This window comes from Pangasianodon hypophthalmus, chromosome 12 (assembly GCF_027358585.1).
Source record: "Pangasianodon hypophthalmus isolate fPanHyp1 chromosome 12, fPanHyp1.pri, whole genome shotgun sequence".
Classification (NCBI taxonomy): domain Eukaryota; kingdom Metazoa; phylum Chordata; class Actinopteri; order Siluriformes; family Pangasiidae; genus Pangasianodon; species Pangasianodon hypophthalmus.
Window position 1 is genome coordinate 4,070,273 of NC_069721.1, and position 13,323 is coordinate 4,083,595.

The 13,323-nt window shown below is 38.1% G+C and overlaps 1 protein-coding gene across 3 annotated transcripts in view; it reads left to right on the forward strand.

Moving 5' to 3' along the window:
• LOC113527654 (zinc transporter ZIP11) overlaps positions 1-9,984 on the forward strand; it is a 129,697-nt gene extending 119,713 nt beyond the window's left edge. For all 3 annotated transcript variants that reach the window (XM_026915663.3, XM_026915667.3, XM_026915665.3), the window contains exons 8-10: positions 4,622-4,720; positions 7,451-7,609; positions 8,740-9,984. In XM_026915663.3, the coding sequence (XP_026771464.1) occupies positions 4,622-4,720; positions 7,451-7,609; positions 8,740-8,818 (337 nt within the window). In that variant the 3' untranslated portion in view covers positions 8,819-9,984. The remainder of the gene's footprint in view (positions 1-4,621; positions 4,721-7,450; positions 7,610-8,739) is intronic.
• Positions 9,985-13,323: the final 3,339 nt, after the last annotated feature.

A 13,323-nucleotide genomic window follows, 5' to 3' on the forward strand; every position in this document is an offset into this window, starting at 1 on the left:
GCAGAAGAGGGCAGATAGCTTTCTTGAGCCTCCTTTGGATGGGAGGGAAAGACTGCCATTTAATACAAAGCAGTAAAATAAAACTGCTTTGATAAACTTTCTTACACACACTAGCCTACCTCAACATCGCCAAATGCTTGATCGCAGTCTTTCTAGTAAATTCTGTCTAATCTGTGGTCATCTTGGCAAAGTTCCCAGACACTTACACACACATATAAACTTCACCCATCTTTTTAACACACAAGGGCTGGTTTGGAAAGGGAATTAACATGGGAGACAATTGAAACTACACAAACAGTCTAGCCAGCAGTTTGTTTACAGGGGCAGGACAATTGAGTTCTGTAGATCATTCGATTTGTAGCTAAATTGCTAAAGTGCAGCATGAGTTTTTTTTTTCATTATTCTCCCAGATATGCTATAAAATAATATTTACGAAACACCTAAAACACTATTTCTTGTCATTTTAATATACCGGATATACTGTCATATTTGTGTCCACAATGCCAAGAGACTCAAATTTAACTACATTCAAATGGGATTTTTTCTGCTTATTTTGAAGTGACTCTACAGAATTAAAATTAAATAAAGTATTTAGATGTCCTCAGAATTATAAAAAACTGCATAATTGATAAGTATTCACTCCCTTTTCTTTTAGCAATCTACATTAGGACTAGTGTTTAATTTCTGAGGGCTTACACTAAATGTGAACATGGTAAGTCTGTATTCATTTTAAATCCACTTGTGTCAAATTATATGCTTGGGTGGACTCCCAGCTAAAACAGCAGATCAGATCAGTCCTGCTGTCATGAAGACTAAGGAACTGCCCGCAAAGCTTCCAGATGAAGTTGTTAGGAGGAAAAAATGGAGAAGGTTATTAAAACATTAGCAAAGCTTTGAACCTTCTTTGGAGCACTGTGAAATCCATTATAACAAAGTGGAAAAAATATGGCATAACCCAGACACTAGCAAGATCAGGCTTAGTGCTAACTACAACACTGAAGAGGTTACAGAACTCACTGGCTGAAACAGAAGAACCTTCAGCTCTTCACAGATTCAGCCAGTATAGGTGGTCAGTAAGAAACCACTTCTGAGAAAGTCCATGTTAGAAAATCTGAGAGCTTTGGGAAAAAGATTTTGTGGTCTGATGAGACCAAAGTTGAGCCTTTTGGCCTAGAGGCAAAGCATAACAAACCAAATACAGCACAACAGCCAGGTAACATCATTCCTGTGATCAAGCACATTGGTGATAGCATAATGCTCTAGGGTTGTTTTTCTGCAGGAGGAACTGGAAAGCTTTTTGCTATCACAGGCAAAGTGGATAAAGCTAAATATAAGCAAATTGCTCAGGAGAACCTGTTCCAGTTAGCAATACATCTGCATTTAGGGCGAAACTATCCATTGTCCAGCATGACAGTGAGCCAAAGCACAAGATGAATACTACAAAGGACTGGTTTAAAAAAGAAGGCTTGTGTGTATTGTGGGCAAGTCAAAGCCCAGACTTTAATCCAATTAAAAATATGTGGCATGATCTGCAAATTGCAATAAGACTGGGTGCACAGTTGGCATTCCAGTTCATCCCATAGGTGTTCAGTGGGGGTTGAGGTGAGGGCTCTGTGCAGGCCATTTGAGTTCTTCCACCCCAACCTTGGAAAACCATGTCTTCATGGAGCTTGCTTTCTGCACAGTGGCATTGTAATGCTGGAACAGGTATGGGCCTCTTAGTTCCAGTGAAGGGAAATTTTATTTCTGTACTGAGTCACTTCAAAAGCAACAGAAAAAAAATCCCCTTCTCAAAATAATCACTGGGGGATGAATACTTTCTGGAAGCACTGTACATAAACACTTTTCAGAACCTGGGAGAAGTTTATTTTAGAGCACTGCATCGGATTGGCTTAAGGTTTGGTGGAGACTGATATTGATTGGTGCAGATGGTTTCAAGGGTTTCCCCTTGGCCACTCATTGAGAGGACTGTGTGGGTGTGTGTGTGTGTGTGTCAGGCTTGAGTGGGCAGAAATAGCTGCTTTATGGTGAGACACTGATGCTTCTGTCTTGCCCTGTGAGAAACTGGCCTTTTACTCTATTTGACATTGTTTTGCATGTTTGCACTACTGAATGCAAGTTCTTGAGTGCTGAAAAAGAAAATCCATTAAAATAGAAAAATAAAACTCTTAAACTTAGTCTGCAGTTTTGACCCAGCGCATGTTGAAAGCATAATAATAAAGTCCACAGTGAGCTGTGCTTTCCACCCATTTACACTGTATAAAAACGACTCCGATGTCACAGACAGTTTACTGAAAGTTGGATCCACCACGAATGGAGAAATTGATGGGTGGACGCACTAAAATGACCCAGAACGCTACAGATCTGCCTTAGTGGGATGATTTACGCCAACACACATTTTTAAGGAATTGGAAAAATAAGCTTGTATTGAAACAGTATGAGGCTCTGTGATTCATTCCCCTTCCTGAATGAACCCAGGGTGAACTGAGGAATTCGGTGACTGAGTTCACTTCACCCCAATGAGCACTCTCCCTCTCTCTCTTTCTTTCTCCACATACACCAAAAAATTAAGATGAATAAAGATGAGAGCAGGAAGATTTTGTTCCTCTTCCTCCCTTTTCCTTTTTTTTCTTTCTTTCGTCTGGCTTAATATTGTGTTAGGATCTGTAGAATACCCCTACACATGTTTCTCCTGAGATTCCAGTGATCCTGACCCCTCCTGCTTTCCGGATCTGACTGATCCATCCTGATACCCTACTTTTGGTTGGAGTTCTCACTGGTTGGAGATCACTCTGTACTGTTGGGGGTGGCCCCACATGGATGGCCTGAAGATCATCAGGGTTGCTGGGGATAATGCCGCTTGGGGGCCATGGAAATAGCTTGGGGATCTCATCTGTGGAGTTGTACTGTGATGGCTTGGGGCTGCGGTTGCCGCAAGCAGTTTTGCATTCAGGACTCCATCAGTGGACAGTGGATAGATTTAACAAACCAGACTTCATGTGAAAACTGTGAAGAATTTACTGGTTGCTCAGTTGCACTATTTGTCCATATAGTACACAGTTATAGAAGGGATTTATTTATAATTGCACTATCCGTTGCACCCAGATGAGGATGGGGTCCCTTTTGAGTCTGGTTCCTCTCAAGGTTTCTTCCTCATATCGTCTCAGGGAGGTTTTCCTCACCACCGTTCCTCACCTCTGTTCCTCACCTCTGCTTGCTCATTAGGGATAAATTCACACATCTACAATTTATTTCTGTAAAGCTGCTTTGTGACAATGTCCATTGTTAAAAGCACTATACAAATAAAACTGAATTGAATCCCTTCCCACCATACTCCCTATTTCTACATATTGGTGTTTTGTGTCCTCAGTCAGACCTGAACATATAACATACAGATCTACTTGAGTGATCCTGATGATCTATTTCTGCTTGGAGCTTCTGCACTTGTGACTCTCTGACTTGTGACTTTCTTCTCTTGTGGGTTTCACCTAGGTACTGTAGATTTGTACCAAAGAGCTGCTCCTGGAATCCTAAAGACTGTCCTGTGCTCATCCCAGATAAATAAAGCTTGGTTTGAATTTTAAAATGACAAACTTTGCCAGAAAATGTAGTTCTATTTGGAATTTGTCATAGTACAAATTACTCTTACATCAATTAGATATAGTGGGGTATTTTGCCCTAAAAGTGGAGTGACACATTTTTCTTTAAAAAGTGCAAGCTCACATTTGACATGCCGTATTCAGACCAAAATACTGAGAAAGGTAAATTCTACTTTAACACACCTGAAGTCTGGCAGATCTCTCAGTCAAATTTTATTCTTTGCTTTTATGCTGCATTCAACTAAATGTAGTAACTCTGATCTCCAAGTAGGAAAAACCAAAGAACCCCACCCCCACCCCCCTTCACGAGTTATACTGTATATACAAGTATTTATTTTAGGTCAATCAACATACAGACATATTCACTTCTTAAATCTATAACACTATACAGTATACTATACAGTTCACTGTTCACAGTTAGCTGGCTGAACCTGGAGGCCACCATGTTTTTTTTTCCCACTTTGTAGCTTGAACGCAAAGAGGTCAAAAATTACATTATTCCGAGTTCCAACTTTCCACTTCCAAGGTAAGTTGAATGCAGCATTATTCTCACCATTTAGTCTCTCTCTTTTCCCAACCCTGAACCCCAGCTGCACTCTGTATCCTCCTTCCCACAGACCTCTTCTGCTGTTAGCCTTACCGTGACTGGCTGTCATTAGCCTTTCTTCTCTCGGGGGCAGGATCTTAATGGTAGGCCAGGAGGGAATGGAGGGAACTAAAGAGCACAAAAAGGAGTGAGGGGGCCTAAGCAGTCTTTCTCAAAACAAAGCAACTTTTCTTGGTCTTGTTCAAGTGCAGGCCAAACAAATAAACCCGGATATGAGGGCTAGTGAAGGCAAGACCACCCTCATGCTCACACTGTGGGTTACGAGATCTTATAGCCAGCTCAACACTTTCACTATTGTTTTAAGTCCAATTAAGTCATGGGTCTAGGAATAAGACATACATTTAAATGTGTTCTATTTAAACATTTATTTAATGTCTAAGTGCAGAGTTTAATAATAAAAATGTCTGTGTTTCAGAAACCTGGCTATAGGCATAGGCATCCAGAATTTCCCAGAAGGCCTTGCAGTGAGTCTGCCACTCAGAGGCTCTGGAGTGTCCACATGGCGAGCCTTCTGGTGAGTGTGCAAATTCTCACATTCTCACTCTGTCTTTTCCTGTCATTCGCAAGTGTGTTAAAACATTTCTCTTTATTTATCCAAAAAGAGTCCATAAGATCTTTCTCAGAATTCATACAGTTTTGAGAAAATGTTTTTGATCTGAATTTGTTCAGATCTGATACATTTGTACGAGGACTGTCAGAGCAAATTTACTGCGTGAATATTACTTACATTTTCATTATAGTTACATATTCACTGAATATACACTGAAACATAAGTTTCCTAGACTTGTGGTAGCAGCGCAAGAAAATGGCCTGTGAGTGTATATAAGCATGTTGTAGGCTTTAAATCTAATGTGCAAATCTTCAGGGCTGGAGTTTAGCATATATATATATATATATATATATATATATATGTCACTGCATGAAGATGAGTTGAAGGCAAATTTATATGTGGATCCTAAGTATAAATGTGAAACTGAGCCATATATCACTGATAGGTCAGTGATATCTGTGGGTAAGTAATTACAAATTACAAAATAATTAGCCAGATATCCCTGTGGGTAAATAATTCCAAATGAATCTGTAACATTAAAATATGAGGAAACTGTGAATTTAATAATTTTTCAGTGAAGTTTTTTCAATTTTCACTTTCTGTAGTTTTTCTGAAAGAAAAGCACAGTGTAGCACTACAGCTAATGTTCACTCTGCTAATGTGTGAGGTAGTATAAATGTACCTGCTCATTAAAATTTAAATGCATTTATGATGAAATATGTCAATCTGTACACATTCTATATTAATTACCTACTGGAACCTTCTTTACTGGCACCAGCACTGGAGCTGTTGATCTGGTGCATTCAGTAGAATTTTTACCTAACTGTTGCTTAATGCTAAAAACTTTCAACTTGAAGTTTTTGGTGTGTCTTGCTTAAATGAGCTCCTTCAATTTGCACTTTATGTTTCTGTGGGACTGAGTTAGGATTCAGGCATTACTCAAAATTCAGATTTTATTCTGCCTGTCAGAATCACTCAATCTCTGATTTATGTACAGTTCCCTCTGAATGTATTGGAATGGCAAGGCCGATTCTTTTGATTTTATACATTAAAGACATTTAGGTTTGAGATAAAAAGATGAGACTATAGATCAGAATTTCATTTCCTGATATTTACATCTAGATGTGTTAAAGTAATCAAAAATATTGGAACAAGTGACTCACAGGTGTTTCTTGTTGCCCAGGTGTGCCCTGTTAGTTTGAGTGTTTAAACAAATAATAGCTCTAAATATCTACTCTTGGTTTGAGCCCTGGGTTTTACCCATGAAGACTGCATTTGTTGTTACAAAGGACAAACCAACATCAAGTCCAGAGAGCTGTCTATGGGAGAAAAGCAAACCATTTTGAAACTGAGAAAAGAGTTCAAAGCACACTGCCAACGCAACAAAGGACTTCATCAGGGGGAAAAATGGAAGGTTTGAGACTGGCCAAGTCAATCACCAGACTTTAACTCAGTTGAGAAGCATTTCACCTCCTGAAGAGGAGACTGAACAGAGAAACCCCCCAGAACAAATAACTGAAAGAAGCTGTGCTACAAGCCTGGAAAAGCATCACGAAAGACAAATGCAACAGTTTAGTGATGTCAGTGGGTCACCGGCTTGATGCAGTTATTGCAAGCAAGAGATATGCATCCAAATATTAAGTGTTATTTACTTTACTATCTGTTCAAATACTTTTGCTCACCTCAAAATTTGCCACCAAAGTCTGCCACCAAAGGCACCATGTTTTAAGTTGTTTAACACATCTAGATATAAATATCAGGAAATGAAAGCTGAACTTCTGATCTTATGTTCATCTTTAGGTCTCAAACCTAAACATCTTCAGTTCTTAGCAAAAACCAAAGAATTGGCCTTGCTGTTCCAATACTTTCAGAGGAGAATGTATGTTTTAAGTTATCATCTTGTTTTTTGACCCAATTTTTTTTTTTTTTTGAGTTTTAGATTATAGACAGATGTCCTAACATTCTGCTGTACATTTCCATAATACAGCCTGGAATTCATCAAAGTCATCTCTTCCCTGAGGCAGTAAAGCAGTCCAACACCATTATACTCCCTCCACCAGTCTTGATGAGTGCACTGTTGCGCTGATATTTCTAGTATGCGATATTGTGCTGATATTATTTTCCATTTGTAAATTTATATTTCCAATCTTATGAGCATCACTTATCTTAAGAGCTCATCTGAAATCTGGGCCCGGTTGCACTTGATTAAAAACAGTTTGTAAAGCGCAGAAAGCCAAAGTCATGTGTACAAGAGGCTTATGAGAGCTCATTATCCCACAGACTCACCTATTTTTCCATCAATGATCTTAATTGTTTAAAGCAAAATGTAATATAAAATTGTGTATGTTGCTTGCTGAATAAGACTGTTTTCCTTCACGAGTCTGATTTATGAAGCTGTCCATGCAAAAAAACACATAAATTCAACCTTCTCAGATGCTAAATTAGTTCATTTTTAATGAATGATAAATTTATTTAACTTTTTTTTATCTTTTTAGCCAAGAATCAGAAACTCCTTGACAAAAAAAAAAGGAAAACTGAGCTGTTGCATGCTTCAAAAAAAAAAAAAAAACTATATAAATGATTCTTTAAATGGGGTGTGTGTGTGTGTGTGTGTGTGTGTGTGTGTGTGTGTGTGTGTGTGTGTGTGTGTGTGTGTGTGCGCATGTGCATGTAAATTTGTGTGTGCATTCTCAGGTATGGGCAGCTCAGTGGGATGGTGGAGCCGGTGGCAGGGTTGCTAGGCGCCATTGCTGTGGTGCTGGCTGAGCCGTTGCTACCCTATGCACTGGCTTTCGCTGCAGGGGCCATGGTTTATGTCGTTGTTGATGACATCATACCTGAAGCTCAAGTCAGGTGATTGCACTATTACAATTATTACGATTACGCTATAAGTGTTGCTCCTAACTCAATACTGGTTATATAAGGACACCTCAAACTGAAATAACAGTTCTGAACTTTGGAGGAAACATTGTCTAATAGTGAGTTCATTTAAACTCATTAATCTCCCATCTCATTATTTAGTTCTTCATCTTAAAGCATATTGTGTAACTACTATGGTTCATTACTATAGTAAAACTACTAGGAGGTGGAAGCAGTCACTAGAGTGAAGAACGTAAGTCTGGACCAGGCAATTAGTCCAGGGAATTTAAGAGTGCTTTCTGGAGTATTAGTCTGTTTGCAGAGTCTGAATCAGAGAGAAATTTATACTTTTGTTTTGTTGGCCACTTGGTTTGGTTTAGAGTCACACTGCACATTCACTGTTTAAACAAATGCAAAAGAGAGAGAGAGAGAAAAAAACAGTGCCTGAAGGGTGTATAGGGCTCAAAACATAAAACACTTTTATTCTCTATTCAGAAATACAGTGAGGGAAAATGATAAATAAACACTTGAAATCACAAAAATCATTCCAGCATGAAAATCGATTAGAAAACTACATAAATAACCAGTTTAAAACATTTTGTGTATCACATTCACCGTTTATTTTTTTCTTTTTGTTCATCTGAGCAAACATCCAGACCACATGGCATTTCAGCAGTATACAGCTATGTTTTAGCTCTCTGCTTGGATCAGTTTGCATGTCACAGATCAGTTTTAGCAGATAGAATCTACAAAAGAAATTCTATGACTCAAAACACACAACGTTTGGTTCACTTCCTTCAAGCGGGTCAGTTCAGAGTTGAATCACTTTGTTACTGCACTTGAGTTCACTTGGAACCGGATTGAAAGCATTTTGCTCAGATGCTCTCAGACCGTTTGTTTTAGTCCAAACCTGAGTGTGAGTGCTGTGATCTCACCTGCTTAAAGATGCACCAAAGAGGAAATCACATCAGGCTTCGACTTCAGCCTCACTTGAATGATGCAAAAGCTCCTCAAATGACTGACCACAATGACTGAAAACTTTCAAACACAAAACTGGAAAAAGTCACATCTGTCAACATGCCTGCTTTAGAGTGACTCACTGACAAGTTGTGTTTTTTTTTCAGTGGTAATGGGAAGCTGGCTTCCTGGACCTCCATACTTGGCTTTATTGTGATGATGTCACTGGACGTTGGCCTGGGATAAAGACTTTTTGTTCATCATAAATGACAGAATGACTTTACTGGTCTTCTAAAAATGGGCCAAATGAACCGTCATATCAGAATCAGGGTTAATGAATTGGAGAATGCCTTGGAGTTTTTTTACTCCTCATTTTATTATTGTTTTTTTTTTTTTAATTCATAGAAAACTTGATAAATGTTGAATTCGTGAATATCTAAATACTTGAATGTCACTTGAATAAGAGGTTGTGGTTTGCGTATCCATTGTTTCATAGCCGCAATATGAAGATGTTTTGTTCATTAAAACTCTGAATTGTCTTCCTTCATGGAGAGTAATGACTCCTTTGATTTGGACTATTTTTTTTACATTTCTGTGAAACTACTGCATCATCAGAGGCTCTTCTGAATAGGCATTCCATTAAAATTCATCATTTAATGTGTGATTAAAGATTTCATACACTTCCAGGGTTTTGTTCATCATTCTGCACTGCTGCAGTTACATTCCAGCTCGCCTTCTTCAGTCCACTGGGGCGTGTCCCAAACTACACACGCTGTTTACTACGTACTGTCTGTCATGCTTTGTCTTCAGCACTTTTGGTTATGGTGTTCTGCACACACTATGGTATAATACTCAGGTTACTGATGTGGTTTGTGAGACTTCAGAAGTGCACTACTCCTGAGTGATATCCTTCCAGACATTACTGCATAATGGTCTATTCCAAAATAGTGGATTGTGTGTTTTCAGATGTGGAGTAAGTTTTAAGTAAAGAAGTAATGATGAGTTTGACTCGCAGTCGCAGTTTGTAATTCCCAACCTGCAACCAGTAAAAGAAATCGCCACCTCAACTTGAAATTCCTACTCGTCAACTTGGAGTAGTCTTCTCAACTCTGAGTTCCAACATGTAGACATATTAGCTTGTTAAATCTAAAATATTAACTACAGTCATGGGAAAAAGAAAGTACACCCATACAATCTTGCGCTTGTCATTAGTAACACCTGTCTGCTAATTACTCTCTTAATGATTGTGGAAATACTAAGGGTGTACTTAGTTTTTTTTCCACTTAGTTTCTGAATGTTGATTTATTTTTCGGGGAAAAAAATGACTACATACTGAAATCCGCTGTGTTTATTTTGTTGTCAGCTGTTTATTTGTTTGTTTATAGAAGTTGGTGAGGACCACACAATTATTATTAAATAAAAACATAGAATTGACGAAGGGTGCACTGACTGCTAGCTTGTTGCTAACAAATGACAAACATGGACGATGTAATCTTTGAAGTGCTAAAAGGGATTATTATTATTATTATTATTATGTAATGTAAATAATAATACTTCCAACAGCATGATTTGCACAACCACTGTAGCTTTATGACTGATACATCCACATTATCAGGAGACAAACATCTAGCTTCAGTAGACTGTGTATCATTTACTGTACATTAAATTTATGTTATATTTCAGGTAGTAACAAGTATATGGGTATAACCATGTCGAATAGCATAATACGGAAATCTGAAATAGTTTTAGTATTAACATTATCCAATCTGCTAGAAATGAAGGTGTACTTATAAAAAGAATTGCTAGAAGACTTCTTAAATTCGATGGGGAAATTATATGTCTACCTTACTACTGAAAGCTAAAAGTGATCCTTACAAGAAAAATATTCCAGCAGGTTTCATAATCAAATAATATGACACTTGGATTGGCACTGCAGTGGTATTTAATGAGCGTTTAATATTGTTTCCTTGAGAGAGTAATCTACTGAGAACCCTGTGATTTTGGTTTGTGCTGTTTTTATGTTAATGTTTCATTCTGTTCCAGCCCTAACTTTAATAACAATGCTAGAGCAGCTATTCGTCTTAATCATGCATCTGTTGTTAATTCTGTTTTGCAAAATGATATTGAATAGGACTGTTTTTGTGAACAGCGCTTGCCATATTGCCTAGTTAAATCACCTTTATTACATGGAAGTTATTACATCCATCAATCAGATGAACAGTTGTTTATTAGCAGCATATTTCTTCCTTAAATGTAACAACTTCCCTTAAAACTACATAAAGTGTACTCAGAAGTAAACCTCTTTTATTTTGAAACATAATTACAAGTTAATTTGGTTAAATACAACAACCTTCTGAAAATGAAATGAGAAATTTGGTATATTTAATCTGTCAAGTGTAGAAGGACATCCTGTCTAATAAGTTTGAGTGATGTACGTCTGACTTCACTCGTGCGTGTGTGTGTGTATGACTGTATGTATAAAATAAAATATCAGAATGGAGTCATAATAAGGAAATGTGTTAGTCTTTTTTTTCCCCTTACACATACACACAGAGGGAAACAGAGATATCTGAAGCTCCCTTAATACGAAAAAGCTGCAACACGTGACCTGGAGCCTCATTTATTGTATCATTTATTAACACTGTGTACATCATCAGGATTTATACAGGAATATTTACCAGGCCTATACACAGGGCCTATACGCAGCATGTTAGAGAGAATAGGAATTAATCACACTAATAAAGAAAAATAAAGAATTACAGCTCAATGTGAAGAAGGCAGTTCTCACACCACTTCATTTCAGATAACGCATTACAAGGATTGCATAAGTTAGTCATCTTTAGTAAGTGCTTTATGCTGGGCATGATGGATCAGGAGTCTGTCTTGGGAACACTGGGTGTGAGGCAGGAATACTGTATGTACACCCTGAACAGGACACTTATCCATTGCAGGGCACAATGCACACATACATTCACACCTAAGGATAATTTAGAGTAACAAATCCACCTACTGACATTGTTGAGAGTTGTGGCAGGAAACCAGAGAACTCAGAGGAAGTCCAGGCAGACACGGGGAGAACGCAAAACTCAGTAACCTGAGCTCAGAACTGGGGATCCTCTAACTGTGAAGTGACAGTGATACCCGCTGCACCCGCGCCATTATTCCGCCTCTGTGCACCGTTTCTGGAAGCCCTGCAAGGAATTTGGTATTCATGAAGATCTGAAAACTCTATAAAATAGATATTATTGGTATTTTTTGTGTTTTATATTATTGGGATCAATTAAAAAATATGAAATACAAAGAAAGCAAGCCAACATATCCCCATAAATTAAGGCAAATAAAATTAATCATTAAATTATGCCAAAAGAAATATAAAACAAGGTTATTATACCTTGGTGGGGACTAAATATCTAAATATATTAATACCTCATATAAAACTAGCCTTGAGAGGCAGCATGGTGGCCTCACAGTTCCAGTGTGCTAAGGTTAGTGTCTGTGAAGAGTTTTGTGTGTTCTTCCTTTGTTTGTGTGTGTTTCCTCAGGGTTCTCCGCTTTCCCCCCACTGCACAAAAACATGCATGTAGGTAGACTGGCTAATGCAAAGTACCCCTAGGGGTGTGTGTGTGTGTGTGTGTGTGTGTGTGTGTGTGTGTGTGTGTGTGTGTGTGTGTGTGTGTGTGTGTGTTTATGGTGCCCTGTGTTGAACTGGTCGGGTGATTTTTGTGTGCCCAGTGTCCCTGGGATTCACTGCAACCCTGAACAGGATAAAGCGCATGCTGAAGATGAATGAATGAACAAGCATTAATAATTACGTCAGTGAAATTTCCTTACAAGGATGGTCAGACAAATGTGTGTGTATTTGTGTTTTTTAAACACTTTACATAAATTATTATTAATATAATTTGTGTTTTACTATTGTAAGTAGTAGTAGGAGTAATACACAGACTGTAACATCAGTAAAAAAAAAAAATGCAGATTGTAAAAGTTTCCAGAGAAGTGGCTATAAATGGGAAAAAGTTACGGAAGCAAAGTGCTGCTAAGGCTGTAGGAGGTGAAACCATGTGGCACTAAAATGGACCTTCTTACTCTTGGTTGGATTTGTTGAGAAAAACCTCTTTGAATAAGTCACTGGACATGTATTCACAATGTTCATTATGTACATAGCTGACATATTTGGCATTGCTCCCTGCTCACTTGAAGAGCTTCAGCTGTTCATTTCTTCCATTTTCACATGGAATATCATACATACTGGCATGAGCACAACTTTTAAGTCAGTGACATCAATAGATTGTGTTCGGAAACCACTACTTATAAACCCACATAAACTGACTCTCTCCCTCTTACAGTACAGCAAACAATGCTGAAATTCTGTTCCTTATTCATAGCTACTGAGAATGAAGATCTCCTACTGAAGAATGAGAAAATGAGCAATTATTTGTATAACTATGGATTTCCTAAGAAAGTCATAGATGATGCCATGGCCCCCTATTGAGTGAATGAATGAGATTCAGAGACTTTCAACTTTTCTCATGGCTTGTGATTACACTTTACTCAGTTATTTTGTTATATTTATGTTATACACTCACCGTCAACTTTATTAGAAACACCTGTACACCTGCACATTCATGTAGTTATCTAATCAGCCAATGATGTGGCAGCGGCACAAAGCAGAAAATCATGCAGATACCGATCAAGAGCTTCAGAATGAAGAAAAGGTGTGATCTCTGTGACTGCGATCGTGGCATGGATGC